At 37.0% G+C, this 16,724-nt stretch overlaps 1 protein-coding gene across 1 annotated transcript; it reads left to right on the top strand.

The window, feature by feature from the left end:
* Window positions 1-1,644: 1,644 nt before the first annotated feature.
* Stmp1 (short transmembrane mitochondrial protein 1) lies at window positions 1,645-16,187 on the top strand. Its single transcript, XM_015493897.2, has 4 exons — window positions 1,645-1,701; window positions 2,614-2,856; window positions 12,923-12,976; window positions 13,845-16,187. Exons 1-4 carry the CDS (start codon window positions 1,645-1,647, stop codon window positions 13,917-13,919), a joined length of 429 nt encoding a protein of 142 aa, XP_015349383.1. The 3' UTR covers window positions 13,920-16,187.
* The last annotated feature ends 537 nt before the right edge of the window (window positions 16,188-16,724 follow it).

Raw genomic sequence — 16,724 nt, 5'->3', positions numbered from 1 at the left:
ACTTTTTACCTAGATTCAAATTCTCAATAATTTGCATATCTTTATGAGTATGTGTTTGTGTTTATACATATGTATCTAATTTTTTCCTTAACTTGTAATCATGACACTATCCCTAAATATTTTAACAAGAACAATATTTTCTTCTGAACTACAATTATCACATTTAAGACATTTGATAAAAAAATATTTTCTAATAGTATGTCCATATCAAAATTTTCTCAATTGATCAAAAAATGTACTTTAGAACTTTCATTGGACCTAGGATCTGATCAAGAATTATACATTATAGTCAGTCATTTTATTCTTAAACAGTTCCTTACCCTTTTGGTGGGGAAGGTGGTAAAGTACTTAAGCAATTTTGAAAAAGCTTCCACACTTCTTTTGATTAGATTCAGGTTAAACATTTTCAGTAAGAATCCAACTGTATAGGTGATCTTATAACTGTGCCTTAAATACATCATATCAGAGCCCTGTGCATGCCTGTAATCCCAGTGGCTCAGGAGGCTGAGGCAGGAAGATCGTGAGTTCAAAGCCAGCCTTAGCAAAAAAAAAAAACAAAAAAAAAACAAGATATCAGGAGATTCATAACAGACTCATGATATTAAGTTTGATCTCTTGGTCAAGATGGTGTTTAACACATATCTCCATTATACAGGTTATTTCTTTCCCGTTGTAATAAGTAATCTGTGGGTGATAACTTTGAAAACTTAACAACCATTGTCTTAATTCGAGTATTTTATTTAAAAATTAGGTTCAATCATATAAATAATATAATCAATATAATAAGCATCAAGATACTTAGGCTTACATCATACACCCAATTTATTACTCATTTTTTTCCTCAGGTCTTGTTTTTTGTGAAAAGAAATATGGTAGATATCATTGAAGCCTCTGTGAAATCCCTGATCCCACTGTCCTACTTCCCTCTCAAGAACTGATCGTTGGGGCTGGGGATGTGGCTCAAGCGGTAGTGCGCTCGCCTGGCATCCGCGCAGCGCTGGGTCAGATCCTCAGCACCACATACAAATAACGATGTTGTGTCCACCGAAAAACTAAAGAATAAATATTAAAAAATTCTCTCTCTCTCTCTCAAAAAAAAAAAAAAAAAAAAGAACTCATCGTTAATCCTATCCATATGTTTTATACTTCCACTCCATATGGGTATATTCATAGGCATTAAATAGTATTGTTTTGCAAGTTGGTAATGTTTTTATGTGTGTCAATACCGTGTGGAGTAATTTGCAAATTTTTTTCATTCAACATTGTTTTTGATAATTTCTCAAGTTTGTTTATTATGATTATTGAATAGTTACAGTATCCTATTATACAAGTACACTACTTATGCCTTGTACTAACAGTGGATCTGCAGACATTTAGGTTTCCAAAATTTTGCAAACTACAATGACTATCATCATATGTGTCTCTCTGGATGAGACAGACTCTTAAGAAGGCTTATATAGGGCTAGGAAGATACTGTGTCCACCTATAACTAAAAAAATATATTTTTAAAAAAGAAGGCTTATACAGAGTATATAATTAGAAGTGAAAATCTTGCATTAAAGGTTAAGAGCTTTCCTTTCATCAGACATTATAATTTTTTTCTTGGTGGTTGCCTCATTGTACCCCTATCTGTGTGACTACACCATGGATAATACTTCCAGTTGTACATTTAATTTTAACGAATCTGATGAGTGTAAAACAGTTAAGTATCTCAATTGATTTGCATATTTGTGTATTATTCGCCATTTTTTTCCCTAATATGCTTCCCCCCCATTTTCTGTGTAGGGAGTGATTATACATTGAGAATGGCTTTAATTTTTTAAGTTTTTTTTTTGCAGATATTTGCCTTCAGTCTGTTGACTGATTTTATAGTGTACATTACTGTTTTCGTTTTAAATTATTTTTTCCTCCAATCTGAGATCATAAAGATTTTTCTTCTGTTGGTTTGTCAGAAAGAAGCAATGAGTCAGAGGTATGGAGAAAAACAGAAATGTAGAGAAAATATTTAAATTCCTAATACTGCATTGTTGTCCATCAGATCTGTATAATGCATTCCTGTTTAGTTTAAGCTTGTATGACTTTGAGGGTTTTATTATTTATAATCAGTTCTACTTAATATAGATTAGGTCGATTTGGAGTACTGAGAGCAGGCAGAGAAGGGTGGGTTCACTGTGAGTGTGTGTGTTAAGGGGTATTTTTGTCTATATTGATCCCCTTTCTTGATCTCAGTTCTACCAGGTAGCTGATGTGAATTGCATTTATACAGGCGGAAACTGAAATTTAGAAGTGTTAGTTGCCCTTGGCTGCCAGATAGTGCAAAGAAATCAGGACTTGGACTCATTGCTGTGCTAGCACCCATATGTCTCCATCTTAACTACTTAAGCACCTAACCTCGATCTTGAGTCCTCAGATAGGTTGCACTAGTGGAGCTTTTGAAAATTCCTCCCTAGTACCTCAGAATCCACGTGGGGTTTGGGTAAATGTTGGGAAGGGTTCCCAGGCCATTGAGCTGCGCATCCAGGGATGGGACGCGCTTCTTCATCCCGTCTTGTGAGCCACGGTGCCCTAAACCTGGCTGTGATCAGAATCTTTGGTGTGCTTGGATGAACACAGATACCTGGGCATCTGGGCAAGTTTACAAAAGCGGAAGTTCAAAGTGGTCTTGTTCTGGCGGCGAGCCTGGGATGCTCCGCTAGGGGGCGCCTCGAGACGCTTCCGGGGGCGTGGCGTGGCCCGGAAGCAGACGGTGGTTTCCGCCCTCGCGCCCGGGCAGGCAGGCTCCGACCGGCCAGTGGAGCTGTAGCCGGGTTTCTGTCCCTCCTTGTGTTCTCGGCCGACAGCATGCTCCAGTTCCTGGTGAGTGGAGCTGCCGAGGAGCGGGACCCGCAGCTCAGGGTCGCCTCGGGATCCGGCCACGCCAGCGGTGGCCCTTGGGCTTTGGGCGCGGGACCGTCCCCGCAGCCCCGTGCCTGTGGTCGCCTCTCGGGGAGGCCTGTGGGGTTTTTTTCCTGCCTCTCCCTAGATCCTTTGCCAGCGTTCATCTGCAGGCATCCCAGGTCTTAAAACTTGGAGGGGAGTTCAGGGCGCTCATTGTGTAATCCTCCCTTGCAAGCTTTGTCATTAGACGTCCTTAGTGACTTTTTGTAGTCGTCCCCTCTTATGTGCTCCTGTCCCCCGACAAAGGCCCAGGCCCCATCCTGACTTAGAGCCTGATGGTTGGCCGCCACCTCACGAGGTCAGTGAGAGCCTTCGGCAGCCTCACCCGACCTTTTTATAAGTTTCTGACTTTGAGGAGTAAGTCAGACACTGTTGTACAAGTAATTTTTCCCAGAATCCGTTTTTATTTTAGGCGGGGTGGGGGTATGAGTATAACCATGAGTAAGCAGATTATTTCTCATGGCTGCTATTTGAGTTAAAAATGCATTTTCTGGTGAAGGTCGGTTCCTGAGGACTTGCCAAAGTTCCAAGTGAAAGTTTTTGACTAAACTGTTGTGCGTCCAAACTTGATGCTTTCAACCTTTTATTATTGTTGTTGTTCTTGTTGTTATGTAGGGCTGGGGATTGAACCAAGGGCCTTGTGCATGCGAGGCAAGCCCTCTACCAACTGAGCTATATCCCCAGTCCTCACTCTTATTTTATCATCATTAACATCATAATTTTGGTCCTGGTGATTAAACTCAAGGGTGACCTACCACTGAGCTACATCCCCAGCCCTTTTTTTTTTTTTTAATTGAGACAAGGTCTTGCTAAGTCGCCTGGCTGAGCTGGAATTTGCCATCTCTCTGCTTCAGCATCCCGTGTAGCTGGAATTACAGGTGTGGTTGCCATTATGCCCAACTCAACCTCTACTTCTAATGAGGCAGATATTCTGTATCTTTTAGATGATCAGTGGAAACCCTGCTGCTCTGGGAATGAGTTGATTTCTCAAATGTACTTTGGAAAGATAGCGATTGGTTATTAAGTCCAGTTAACCAAGAGAGAATCCTAGATCAAACTGCTAAATAGGGCTACTCCTTTGCCTGTGGGAGTTTCTATAGTGTCTTAAGTGTTAGCTTAGGAGTTAGGAGTAATTAGCAGCTGCTTGTAGGAAGCACTTAGTTAAAAGCAGTATCAACCTCTAAGTGTATGATGACATAATTGATTGTCCCACTACATCAGTTGCTCATTGATAAACTGAGAGGTCATTGGCCAGTTACAATTAACTTTTTAAGTGCTTTTGCAGCAGAATTGAGTTTATTTGTGATGTGTATAAACATGGATTCTGATTTGAGAATTCAAAATTCTCAGCATTGAAGGAGAGATGCTGAAGCCATTGATTGAATTCCTAGCTCTTAAGTAACTAGACTCTGTTGCCTCCTGGCCTCTCTCCTACCTGTTGCTTTTGTTGAAAACAGTGGATAGCATTGCTTTTCACACTGAGTCCTCCTCTTTTACATGATTTACTAACTTTGTTAACTTGGGCAAATCTTTCTCTTTGTTTTCAGTCATTTCAACTGTAAAACATGGCTGTCACGTCCTAGTGTTTAAGAGGTTGGACTCCAGAATCAGACTGCTTGGGTTTGAATCCTACCTCTTATCATTCTCAAGCTGTGGGAGTTTGGGTGGGTTATTTAAATTTTCTATGCTTCTGTTTCCTCATCATAGTTTTGTTATAACTTATTAAAAATAAGTTAATAGGGCTGGGGATGTGGCTCAAGTGGTAGCGCGCTCGTCTGGCATGCGTGCGGCCCGGGTTTGATCCTCAGCACCACATACCAACAAAGATGTTGTGTCTGCCGAGAACTAAAAAAATAAATAAATATTTAAAAAAAAAATAAGTTAATATAGTAAATACTTAGTGAAGTTCCAGTGCACTTGTGTTGCTTATATATTCCTTTCTCCTTAAAGTATTTGTCCATAATCCCTATTTCTACAAGTTGTTCCTAGTTTAGCTAAATTATTTTAAGGAAGCTGTTCTAAGGGAAAGCCTAATTGGTATCACTGCTGTGGCTCTGTGCATGCCACTGTGGTACTGTTACTGTTGTTATTTGTTTTTCTGCTTTTGGGCAGCAGTACTTTCAACTCAGATCACCTCATCTTTGATCTTCGTTGGCTTTTGGATCCCGTATCTTGGTACTTTCCAATATTCTTTCATGTTATAACATGCAAAAATTATTTTTTTCATGGAAAAACCCACAGAATGAAGGTGACCATCTCTGAGTGCTGGCTCTTCCCAGGGCTGAGGTATCATATCTGCTTGCACCAGTTTGGGAAACTGCTCTCATTTCTCCTGGCTGCTTTTCTCTGTTCTTGGTTACTATGTGTTGTTCAAGGCTTAGTCCTTGACCCTCCTTTATCCTCTACAGACTCACTTATAGGGAATGGGTTCCTTTTCATGCCATCACATCTCACCTGTTTGCAGGCAGCTTCTAAAACTACCTTGAGTCCATCCAGTTCCCTGATATCAAATCAGCTGACCTTCTCATGTCTGCCTCTATCTCAGACTCCACCAAATCAGCTGACCTTTTCACTTCTGCCTCTATCTCAGACTCATGTCCAGATCCATTATCTCTTCCTTCCAATTCCTATCCCACCTAATTTTTCTGTTCTCAAATATCTCCCATATTTGAAATGTTGACATAGTCTTTGATTTATTTCTTTTCTTCATTCTTGGGGGTGGTGGTGGTGATTGGTACTGGGTATTGAACCCAGGGGCACTTTTATTTTTAATCTTTTTATTTTTAATTTTGAGACAGTGTCTCACTAAGTTGCTTAGGGACTCACTGAGTTGCTGAGACTAGTTTTGAACTTGTGATCCTCCTGCCTTGGCCTCCCTAGCAGCTGGAATTCCAGGTGTGTACCATGGCACCTGGCTTCTTCATGCTTCATATTATTTTCCTGCTATATAATCTTGAGCAAGTTTTTTAATTGCTCTCTGCCTCAGTGTTCCCAACATGAAACTGGACAATGCTAATATCTGCTTGTAAGGTTATATCAGTTCTACCTGGTACACCCTTTTCCAGAGTGATACTGGTTTTTCATGAATGTCTCTATTTAATTTACTGGTGCAATTAAAGATGTGAGTTAACTCATGAAAAAAAAAAGAATTAGAGGGCTGGGGATGTGGCTCAAGCGGTAGCACGCTCGACTTGGCATGCGTGCGGCCCGGGTTGGATTCTCAGCACCACATACGAACGGAGATGTTGTGTCCGCCGAAAACTAAAAAATAAATATTAAAAAAAAAAAAAAAAAAGAATTAGAATGTTACCTTGCATGTAATAAGCTGTCAATAAAAAAAATTTTTTGAGCCATTTAGTCTCGTTGCTTATTTAGGAAAAGTTCTCTCTGTTCCCCCTACTACTTTTGCAGAGTGGATAGTTTTCATTCCACTCTCAGACTAGCTAGCTGATATAGAATTTATTATAGTTTGAATTGGAAGGGTTATTTTAGGCTCTTCATTTTAGCTAATATGCTGACGGTTAATCTCAGCTACTAAAGGCCCTAGGAAGGGTATGTACAAGGCACTTGGCCAATACTTCGTGATTGATTTTGTTTAAAATTGGCTCTCCAGATTAGTGGGCTGCTTCTGCAGATTCAACTGTGGATCAGAAATATTTGAAAAAAAAAATTGCATTTGTATTGAATATGTAAATTTTTTCCTTGACATTATTCCTAAATAATACAGCAAAATGACTATCTAAAAATATAAGTAATCTGGAGATGATTTAAAGTATACAGGAGAATGTGTATAGGTTACCATGCCATTTTATAGAAGGGTCTTGGGCATTTGCATATTTGGTAGCTGAGGGGGTCCAGGAACCAGACCCCTGTGGATTGGGACAGCTATATTTAATTGCAGGTCTTTGTCCTTTGCCTCATTACTACTCTCAGTCATAATTCAACTGAATATTTGCCTCAGCTTCTTTGAGAACAGTCAAACCAGTTCTACATGGTATACCTTTTTCCAGAGTGTTAACTGGTTTTTCATGAATGTCTCTATTTAATTTACTGGTGCAATTAAAGATTTAACAGTTTTTATCCCCTTATTCTTTCTTTTTTTTATTCTATAAGCAAAATTATTGAATATAAAATGTAGCTTACTCTTAAAAATGTGCTTCTCTGTGGCATTAGTACAAGGAATATAGATTATATCCTTAGATTTTCATTTTAATGTACAGAATGAGTTTTATTATCACTTGAAGTATTGTTAAACTCATTTGAAAATGTTCTCCGCATCAGGTTTAAAAACTAAGGCACAAAAAAAAAATGGTGACTTGTTTTGTGCCTCCGTAGAATGTAGAAGTCTTTTGACTGCTTCTCTAGCTGAGTCTGAAATTGAGAAATAAAATTACCAACTTTATTAGTAATATTTAATTTTGTTTTGTCTTTCTTCTTAGTGTAGACTTTCTTACCTTGGGCCATGAATCATTTTTAGGTACCCTCTTGAATGCTAGTTGAAGCTATATTTGCTAAGTAAAATGAGATTATTTTTAGATTTCTTAAATGGCGTGTCACTTTTGAAAATGTAATTGATGAGTCATAGTTCAGACTTGTCACATACTTTGGGCTATTGTCAACCGCTGTAAGTTATTGCCAGGAGCCTACTCCAAAAATATATTGTAACTTTATTTGCTAACAACTTTTTGATTGGGGAAGGAATTGAGCAAGAGTCAGTTTACTTTGGATTTGGCTTTGTTCTTTTAAGAGTTTGTGCTTTTTTTACGTTAATAGTTAAAGTATTGTGACTGATCTGCTCCTGTATGTCCAAACAACAACAACAAAAAATGCTGAAAACATTTTTCATGGAGTGTTCATACGGAGCCAATTATCTGACTTTTTCATTCAGTTTATCTCCCTTTTTCATTTCTGACATTTCCATTCTTTTTAAACATTTGTCCATTCTGGAAGCCTCAAAATTGTCTTTGATTTCTTTAGGTTCATCCCAGTGACTGACGTTATTTTACCAAATTTTAATAACTTTTTCAGCTTTGAGATCCAATTCATCCATTTAAGATGCATAGTGTTTTGTTTGTTTGCTTATTTTTGTATCGGGGATAGAATCCAGGGAGCTTTACTGCTGAGCCACATTCTCCAATCCCCATTCTGGTTTTGTTTTGTTTTGTTTTTGTTTTTTTGAGACAGAGTCTCCCTAAGTTGCTAAGGCTGGCAGAGAAACTTGGGTTCCTCCCGCTTCAGCCTCCCCAGTCACTTGGGATTACAGGAGCATGCCACTGTCTCCATGCCTGGCAAATTCAGTGTTTTTTAATATGTTCACAGACTACACACATCAGCACTATCTCATTTTATACCTAATGTCTCATAACCTCAGAAAGAAACCCTGTACATACTAATATTCATTTCTCATTTCCCTCTCCCCCCAACCCTGGGCAACCATCAATTTATTTTCTGTCTCTGTGAAATTGTCTATTCTGGGTATGTCCTTTAAATGGAATCATACAATATGTGGGGTTTTTTTGGATTGCCTTTCACAGTGTTTTCATGATTCATCTATATCATGGCATGAATCAGTGCTCCATTCCTTTTCATGGCTAAATAATATTACATCCTATGGATATACCACATTTTTTAATCACTTCACTTGTTTATGTACATTTTAAGTTTTTTTCTACCTTTTGGCTATTAATAATCTTGCTAGGAATACACAAGTTTCTTTGTGTGTATGTATGTTTCACTTAAGACTCTTAGGTGTACACTCTTATTTATTTATTTATTTATTTATTTTAGTTGTAGATGAACACACCACCTTTATTTTATTTTTTTTTATTATATGGTGCTGAGAATTGAACCCAGTGTGAGGTACTCCACCACTGAGCCACAGCCCTAACCTCAAGATATAGGCTCTTAAATGGAATTGCTGTATATATGTTAACTGTCTGCTGAGCTTTTTTGAGGAACTGTTAGCCTGTTTTCCAGTGTCACTGTATCGTTTTACATCCCCAACAGCATTTTTTAAAAGTTCCAATTTCTCCAAATTCTCAGCCACATTTGTTCATTTTTTTTGACTACAGCCATTCTAGTGAGTGTGACTTGGTGTCTCACAATAGTTTTTTTTTTTTTTTTTATTTGAACCTCAATAAGTACTTCTAGATATAAGAAAGGTACTTCATTTTTTTTTTTTTTAATTGTGGGTTGTTCAAAACATTACAAATTTCTTGACATATCATATTCCACACTTTGATTCAAGTGGGTTCACAATAGTTTTGATTTGCATTCCCTCAGTGGTAATTGATGTTGAGCATCCTTTTATGTGCTTACTGTCTTTTTGTTTTTTCTTTGGAGAAATCCTTTCAAAACTATTGCCTATTTTTAAATTGAGTTATTTGTCATTTTTACCATTTGATTGTAAGAGTTCTTTATTCTTTTTTAAAAATTTATTTATTTATTTTTCATTTGTTTTAATTAGTTACATATGACAGTACAATGATCTTGACATATCAGATGGGGTATAATTTCTCATTTTTCTGACTGTACAGGTTGCCGAATCACATTGGTCATGCAGTCACGTATATACATACAGCAATAATAATATCTATTTTATTCTGCTGTCTTAATACAAGTATCCCAGATATATGATTTGCAAATATTTTATCTTATTCTGTGGGTTTTCTCTCTCCTTCCTTCCTTTCTTTCTGATGTTCAAAGCCAATCATTTATCTATTTTATTATTTGTTTATGTATTTTGCAATGCTGGGGATCAAACCCAGGACCTTAAGCATGCTAGGCAAGCCCTTTACCATTGAACTACACCCCAGCCTGTCTTTTTTCTTTCTTAATGATAATCTTTGAAACATAAATATTTTTAATTTTGATGAAGCCTAATGTGTCTATTTTTCCTTTTGTCATTCTATGCTTTTGGTATCATAACTAAGAAAACCATTGCCTAGCCCCAAGTTGTGAAAGTTTACTTCATTTTTTTTCCCCGTTTTATAGTTTTAGCTCTTATAGTAATTAGGTCTTTGAGTTAATTTTTGTGTATGATGTGAAGTAGGGATCCACTTTTATTCTGTTGTCTCAGCACCATTTCTTGAAAAGACTATTCTTTCCTCATTGATTGCCTTAATACCCTGTTGCAAATTACTTGACCATGAATGTAAATGTTTGTTTCTGGATTCTTCATTCATGTTTGCTTGTTTTCTCATGTTACCACATTAATCTGTACTTAGCTTTTTTGAGGTGAATGCTTCCAAAGCTGGGTTTTCATCCCATTTCTGCTGTTGGAGGATAGTCACTGGCTACCATATTATGGGAATGAAACTCCTTTGCTTGTTTTTTAAGGTCTGTCAACTAGCCCTGCTGAGCTCTACATGCATATTGTTCTCCATTCCTTACTCAATTCCTCTTTTCTAATCAGGCCTTTTTCTTTTGGGGGGAGCAGGGGGTGCCAGGGATTGAATTCAAGGGCATTAAACCACTGAGCCACATCCCCAGCCCTATTTTGTATTTTATTTAGAGACAGGGTCTCACTGAGTTGCTTACTGCCTTGCTGTTGCTGAGGCTGGCTTTGAACCTGATCCTCTTGCCTCAGCCTCCTCAGGCGCTGGGATTACAGGCGTGCGCCACTGCACCCAGCTAGGCCTTTTTCTTTTATTCTAGTCATATCCTTATTCCCATCTTGTGTCTTGCTTCTCCACTGTCAGTTCCCCTTCCAGTTCTTTGGCCAATTTAAATTTTAACACTTCCTCAGCATATTTAGAGCCTTATTAAAGACACAACTTATAATACATCCTTTCCTTTCAGGTGGTTTCTTAACTATATCATTCATTTTCCCTCTTAATGCAGACCTTGTTCTAGTTGTTGGAGCATCTGTACCATTCAAGATCCTGTGCTGGGTGCTGCCTACTGTTGTTATATAATTGCCATTATGTAGTATTTCTTCCTGTGTATCATATAAATTCTCTTAGAGACAAAGTAAACCTTTTGCAGGGTTGACTATGAAATTAATTTTGGTATATAGGAATCTGCAATCTCTTAAAATTTGGGGGGCCAGATATATTTGGGAAATTAGGTTACTTTTTGATTATAGAAGAATAATAAGCTACATATAACTTGATACTTCAATAACTTAGAAGGGTCTGGGATAGCAGTTTGTAAGCAAATTCACTAAAAAATTTTGCTGTTAAACATTTTTCAGTGGGGTTGAGGGCGGATCTTATAAAGATTTCTATTTCTATAGCAAAAAAATTATTCACACTAAAATGTGATAAAGACTATAAATAGTCATATATCTGTTTAAGTCAGATGTGATTTTGCTGCCAAATAAGATCTAATTGCAGAGCTGGAAAATGCCATTCCTCTATTGTTCACTACTCTGAGCTGGTCTCCACTCCTCTTCCTGGGCTGTTAGCTCCAGCATCTTCTTTCTACCCATTCATCCCCTATACCATTTCCCTCATCTCACTCCTCCTTCCCTGGGCCTCTAGTGTTCTACTGTTTATGGTTTCTGGTGTGTTTTTGAGAAGCAGATATTTTTTCAAATTTCTAAAATATCAAAATCCTTGCAGAGAGGGTATGATAGTAAAATATTTACTGAAGAGCTTGGAAAGGTAGCATTTCACTTCTTTCTGTGATCTCATCTCTCAGGGAATGCTTATGCATAGTAAGGACCCAGGTGTATTCTGTTTTTCTGTATGCACTTCCAGTTTGAAGATAAGGTTAGACCATACCACATATGGCTGATAATACATTAAGTGCCACACTTCGGTTTTCTGTTTTATCCTCTCTATTGTGATTGGACAAAAGCAACATTGATTAAACAAAATGATGAAAAAATGGATGCCAGTTTGAATTTATGAAATTAGAAATTAAGCTTTAGATGGAGGTTCTTAATTACTAGGAGAAAAAAACAATTATCATTAAAATTTGAAGCTAAGGGGCTCAGTTGATAGAGTGCTTGCCTTGCATGCACATGGCCCTGGATTCATTCCCCAACACCACAAAAATTTTTTTTTTTAAGTTAATGAACTTTGGCCCTTTTGGCATATAGGGAATACTCTAGATTTTCATGAAACAGTTTTTGTTAAGGAAGATAGTTACCCAAGGGGATAAACGTTTATAGTTCTCCAAAAATTGTGACTGTTTCTCTCAGCACTGAGTTGGATCCCTGTTGCCCACTTAGCCTAAGTGTTCTGCCCATCAGACTTCACCATGGCAGGGGGCTGATAAGCTCAGTGGTGTGTCAAAGTTTCCTAGTCATTACATATTGTACCTTTTGAGTGCTTATGTATTTTTTTTTTTTTTTTTGAGAGAGAATTTTTTTAATATTTATTTTTCGATTTTTGGTGGACACAACATCTTTATTTTATTTTTATGAGGTGCTGAGGATCGAACCCAGCGCCCCGCGCATGCCAGGCGAGCGTGTTACCGCTTGAGCCACATCCTCAGCCCGCTTATGTACTTTTGAATGCTAATGTCCTGTGCTCCTTATGAATGACCCTGGATAAGTTACTTTACTCTCTGGACCTTAACTTCCTCTTTTGAAATATGAAGAGATTGAAATGTGAGAGTCCCTTCATTCTCTAAGATCCTGTGATTCAACTGAATAATTTTTATTTGATGTAGAGAGGAATAGCAGTATCCACAACTGAAAAATTGCAGCATTCAACAACAAAATCTGCTTGGGCTTCTAGAGTTTATATTCTGGTATTTATGGGATTTGTGAGGGGACAAAGAGAATTTAGAGTAGATTTATTCATTGCTACCATTCTTTCTTTCATATGCTCTTTAACATTTTGAGGGAAGTTACATCTGTGTTTATTTTATAGAAGAAAAATGTGCATCTCATGCTAAACAATCCTAAGCTAGACATCAAGCTTCTTTACCTGTCCTGAGCTCCTGAGAAGGATCTTATCTGTGTATCGTGGTTTGGTCTCACTTGGCACAGGACTCAGTATGCAGTGTAACTCTTCCTGTTCTGTTTTTTCAGCTTGGATTTACTTTTGGCAACGTGGTTGGAATGTATCTGGCTCAGAACTATGACGTAAGTGGCTGTCTTCATGTTTCATAGTGTCTTTTCTTTGTTGAGGTAAAGTGTGCACTTTTGGGTAAATGAAATCTTAAGTCTGAGGAGAAAATCCTGAATTTTATAGAAAGCTTTTCTACTGTTTGAAAAAAAAAAATTTTTTTTTTAAATTTACAGAAACATCTGTCCTCCACATTACCACAAGAAGGCAAAATCCCGTCAGTTTAGGTGGTCTCAGGATGATCCTAAGTAGTGCTCCCTAGCCCAAGTATTATTAATTTGTTCTATGGAAAATCATGTGATAGGTGAGAATTTAAAGATTGATTGGATAATCTTTTCAGTCCTAACCCAGTAGTAGAGATGACTGAAAATTCTGGAGATGGAACAGGGCAGTGTAACATGTTTAAGGACAGAGTTTGGTGAAGTGGGAAGTCATATTAGCCTTGCTTTATAAATGGGTAAGTTGAAAACCAGAGGCATTTTAAAAAGACAAGCGAAAGAAAGATATTAACTTCTGATTTGTTTTGTAGTAAAGTTTTTCACTTTGTCAACCTTCATTTGAGTCATCTGGCTTTCTAGACAAGGGCTTTACTGCTTTCTATCACATTTATTATTTACATATACAACTTTTACTTGGCATCAGATTGAGGGGACTAAGTGTGTGTTCAAAAGGAGAATCAGGGTCTGGCTTTCAGAGAGAGAACATTAACTTACAACCTCTGCTATTTTTTGTATGTAGTTATGAGGCTAAGAAATACTGCTGTTGAGCAGATCTCCTTCATAGGAAAATAAAAACTTGTAAAACCACCTTTGGAGAAAGAGAAGTAAAAGAATATTGATTAGGTAGATACAATAATCCTTACAATAACCATTTTTCTTTTTAAAGATACCAAACTTGGCTAAAAAACTTGAAGAGATTAAAAAGGATTTGGAAGCCAAGAAGAAACCCCCTAGTTCCTGATGCCCACTCCAGCCCTACGTTCTGGATACTCTGATTCTGCCGCCCCTGAGGGGCCTCCTGTACCATCTGATCCCAAAGCTTTTGTTTTCATCTTTTCATCTCCAGCCACAGCAATTTTCTTCTTTGATAGATCCAGTGTTGCCTCAGAGCAAAAGTGGGGCCATAAGTTAAGAACTACCCTTTATGTGTCCAACAGCCTTGCCTCTTCCCCCGCCCTTCCTTCCAGCTGACTGGAATTATGGTGCTAGTTTAGCAAAGTCGCTTCTCCCCTGTTGTTTGGGATTTCTACTACCTTTTGTCGAAAGAAAAATTAGTGAGTTTTTTGTATAGCTGATCAGATACAAATAATGCTAATTTCATAGTTTTGCAGTCATAATGGGTGCTTGTTAAACTAATTTGTTATTAAATTTTGTTGTTTCAAAGTAATTAAAATTAATATCTAGAATCCAGTTTCTGTTGAATTATCCATTTATTTTTACTGTTGTCAGGCAGCTCCATAGTTGATAATTCAACTAATAAATCAATTTGCTATTCATGAACTGAGACACTCTATTCTAAGAATCTTATCAGTAACTGGGGAATTAAAAAATATGAAAAACAATGGTTTTTGTTCTAATGACATTCACAGTCTATTTAGCATGCATGTTTTTCCTTAATGATGTATTTGATCTTACTCTTTTTCTTCAAAAGAATCATTCTTGGGATTACAGGTACATTTGACATTTTATCATGGGTAAGTGTGAAATTGTTGATAAAGGAAATGTTAAGACTTTTTACATTAAAAGATATATTTACATTATAACTTCATAGTGCTTCTCCTAAGAAAAATGTAGTTCCACGTATAATTTTTTTTTTTTTAATTGAAGTCTTGTTGCCTAGGCTAGTCTTGAACTCCAGGGCTCAAGCAATCTCCCCACCTCAGCCCGCTGAATGCTGGGATAACAGGTACATCAATATGCTGGCCAGTCTTTTTTTTTATTTATTTATTTTTTTTTTCTAGTACTAGAGATCAAACACAGGACTTCACACATGCAGGGCCAACACACTACAAGTACATCTCCAGCCCTTTTTTATTCTTTCTTTTCTTTTCTTTTTTTTTTTTTTTTTGTGATACTGAAGATTGAACCCAGAAGCACTTTCCACTGAGCTATATCCCAGCCCTTTTAATTTAAGACAGATCTTGCTAAATAGCTGAGGCCAACCTTTAACTTATGAGCCTCCTGTTTCAACCTTCTAAATCACTAGGAATACAGATATGCATCACCATGTCCAGCTTTTATTTTGAGACAGGGTCTTGCTAATTTGCCCAGGCTGGTCTTGAATTTGTGATCCTCCTGCCTCAACTTCTCAAGTAGCTGGGATTATAGGTGCCCCATTACTAGTTTGAATTTTTTTAATTAAAAATATTTTAGTAGGTAACTTTTCCAATGAGTGAAGATACAGAAGTGATTTCATGTAAATACAGGACCTGTCTCATCCCTATCCTCTTTATTTTTAGCTCTTCTTCCTTGGGCAGTCACTGTTACACATTCCCAGTTTACTTTTGAGGAAGAGTCTGTTCCTAAACATGTCTATATGCAAATGGTAACAAACTATACATAATTGTTTTTCTTTAATGGAGCTCATTCTGTATCAGCATTTAAGGAACAAGAAGCCTTACTTCTTTTTTGGCTGTATACAGTTCTATTGAATGGATGAACCATAATTAATCTGTTACTAAAGATTGTTTAAATTGTTCTTTTCTATTACATTGATAACATAAAACCTAATGTTATTATGTATACCTCTGCAGGATACAGCTGTAAGATATAAGTCCTAAAACTATATTTACACTTATAGAGGTAAATATCCATTTCATTTTTTGTTTCAGAGGGCTTGTTGGGTAGCTTTGTCAGTAATACCTTTCTGAAGGCATTTTAGCAGAATCAAAACACTGGAAGGATTACTTAGAGACAACTTTTTTTAGTGATGACACCAACCCTATATGTGATTCCAAAATAAAGTGATTCTGATTTTCTTTGAAAACATACATGATGATAAATTTTATCCCTGTAAAGATCATCCTCCAGTGAGACAGATTAGGATCAAATTATGGTTTGGCTTCTCCCTTGCAGTGGGAAGTGGGCAAATGGCTTATTCTTTCTGAAACTCTGCATTAATCTGTAAGATTTGGATGTAATACCTACCTCATAGGATTTTCATGAGAAATAAATAATGTATATGGTGTGCTTTGCAAATTGTCCAATAAATAGTAGATATTAGTCCAAATATGTTGCTTTTGGTCAGGATATTTTTGTATTTCTGCAATCACTTTTGGAACCAGTGCATGAACATGCAGAATGTGGTGTTATTCTGTGGTGTTAGATATTGATGAAAGTTCACAGTATCCACCTTAATCATATTGCCTCACTCACAATTTGATCTTGAATAATCAGAATTAACTACAGCCTTGAAGAATGAAGGTCCACTATTATGAAATAGAAAACTTCAGGATTGATATTGGAAACTTAATAAGTACATTAAACTTGAAAGATTTAGATTTAGGCAGCAAAATAAAACCAAATTAATCATTTAAAATTGTCAAAAAAGGGCAGAATTCTATGAGTTGAGCTTACTACTTGACATCTGTAGGCTTTTCTTATTTGGTATTTTACAGAATTAAGCAGTTATCTGCTCAGTTAAAGGAGCAATTTTATTTTTCTAATTCAGTTTTCATCTGTATAACTACAGAGAAGCTGTGTGGCTTTCCTAGTTGTCTGTACATATTAGTTCGTATGTATATGTGTAATGTTTTCATTTCCACTG

This window comes from Marmota marmota, unplaced genomic scaffold (assembly GCF_001458135.2).
Source record: "Marmota marmota marmota unplaced genomic scaffold, marMar, whole genome shotgun sequence".
NCBI lineage: Eukaryota > Metazoa > Chordata > Mammalia > Rodentia > Sciuridae > Marmota > Marmota marmota.
The sequence above is the reverse complement of the archived record's forward strand: the minus strand, read 5'-3'. Positions and strand labels throughout refer to the sequence as shown.

Bases quoted from the DNA above. Each gene is read 5' to 3' on its own strand.
- Stmp1 (XM_015493897.2), top strand. From the start codon at position 1,645: ATGGATAATACTTCCAGTTGTACATTTAATTTTAACGAATCTGATGAG. The intron at 2,857-12,922 runs GTGAGTGGAGCT...CTGTTTTTTCAG, and splicing joins ACAGCATGCTCCAGTTCCTG to CTTGGATTTACTTTTGGCAA. The intron at 12,977-13,844 runs GTAAGTGGCTGT...TTCTTTTTAAAG, and splicing joins ATCTGGCTCAGAACTATGAC to ATACCAAACTTGGCTAAAAA.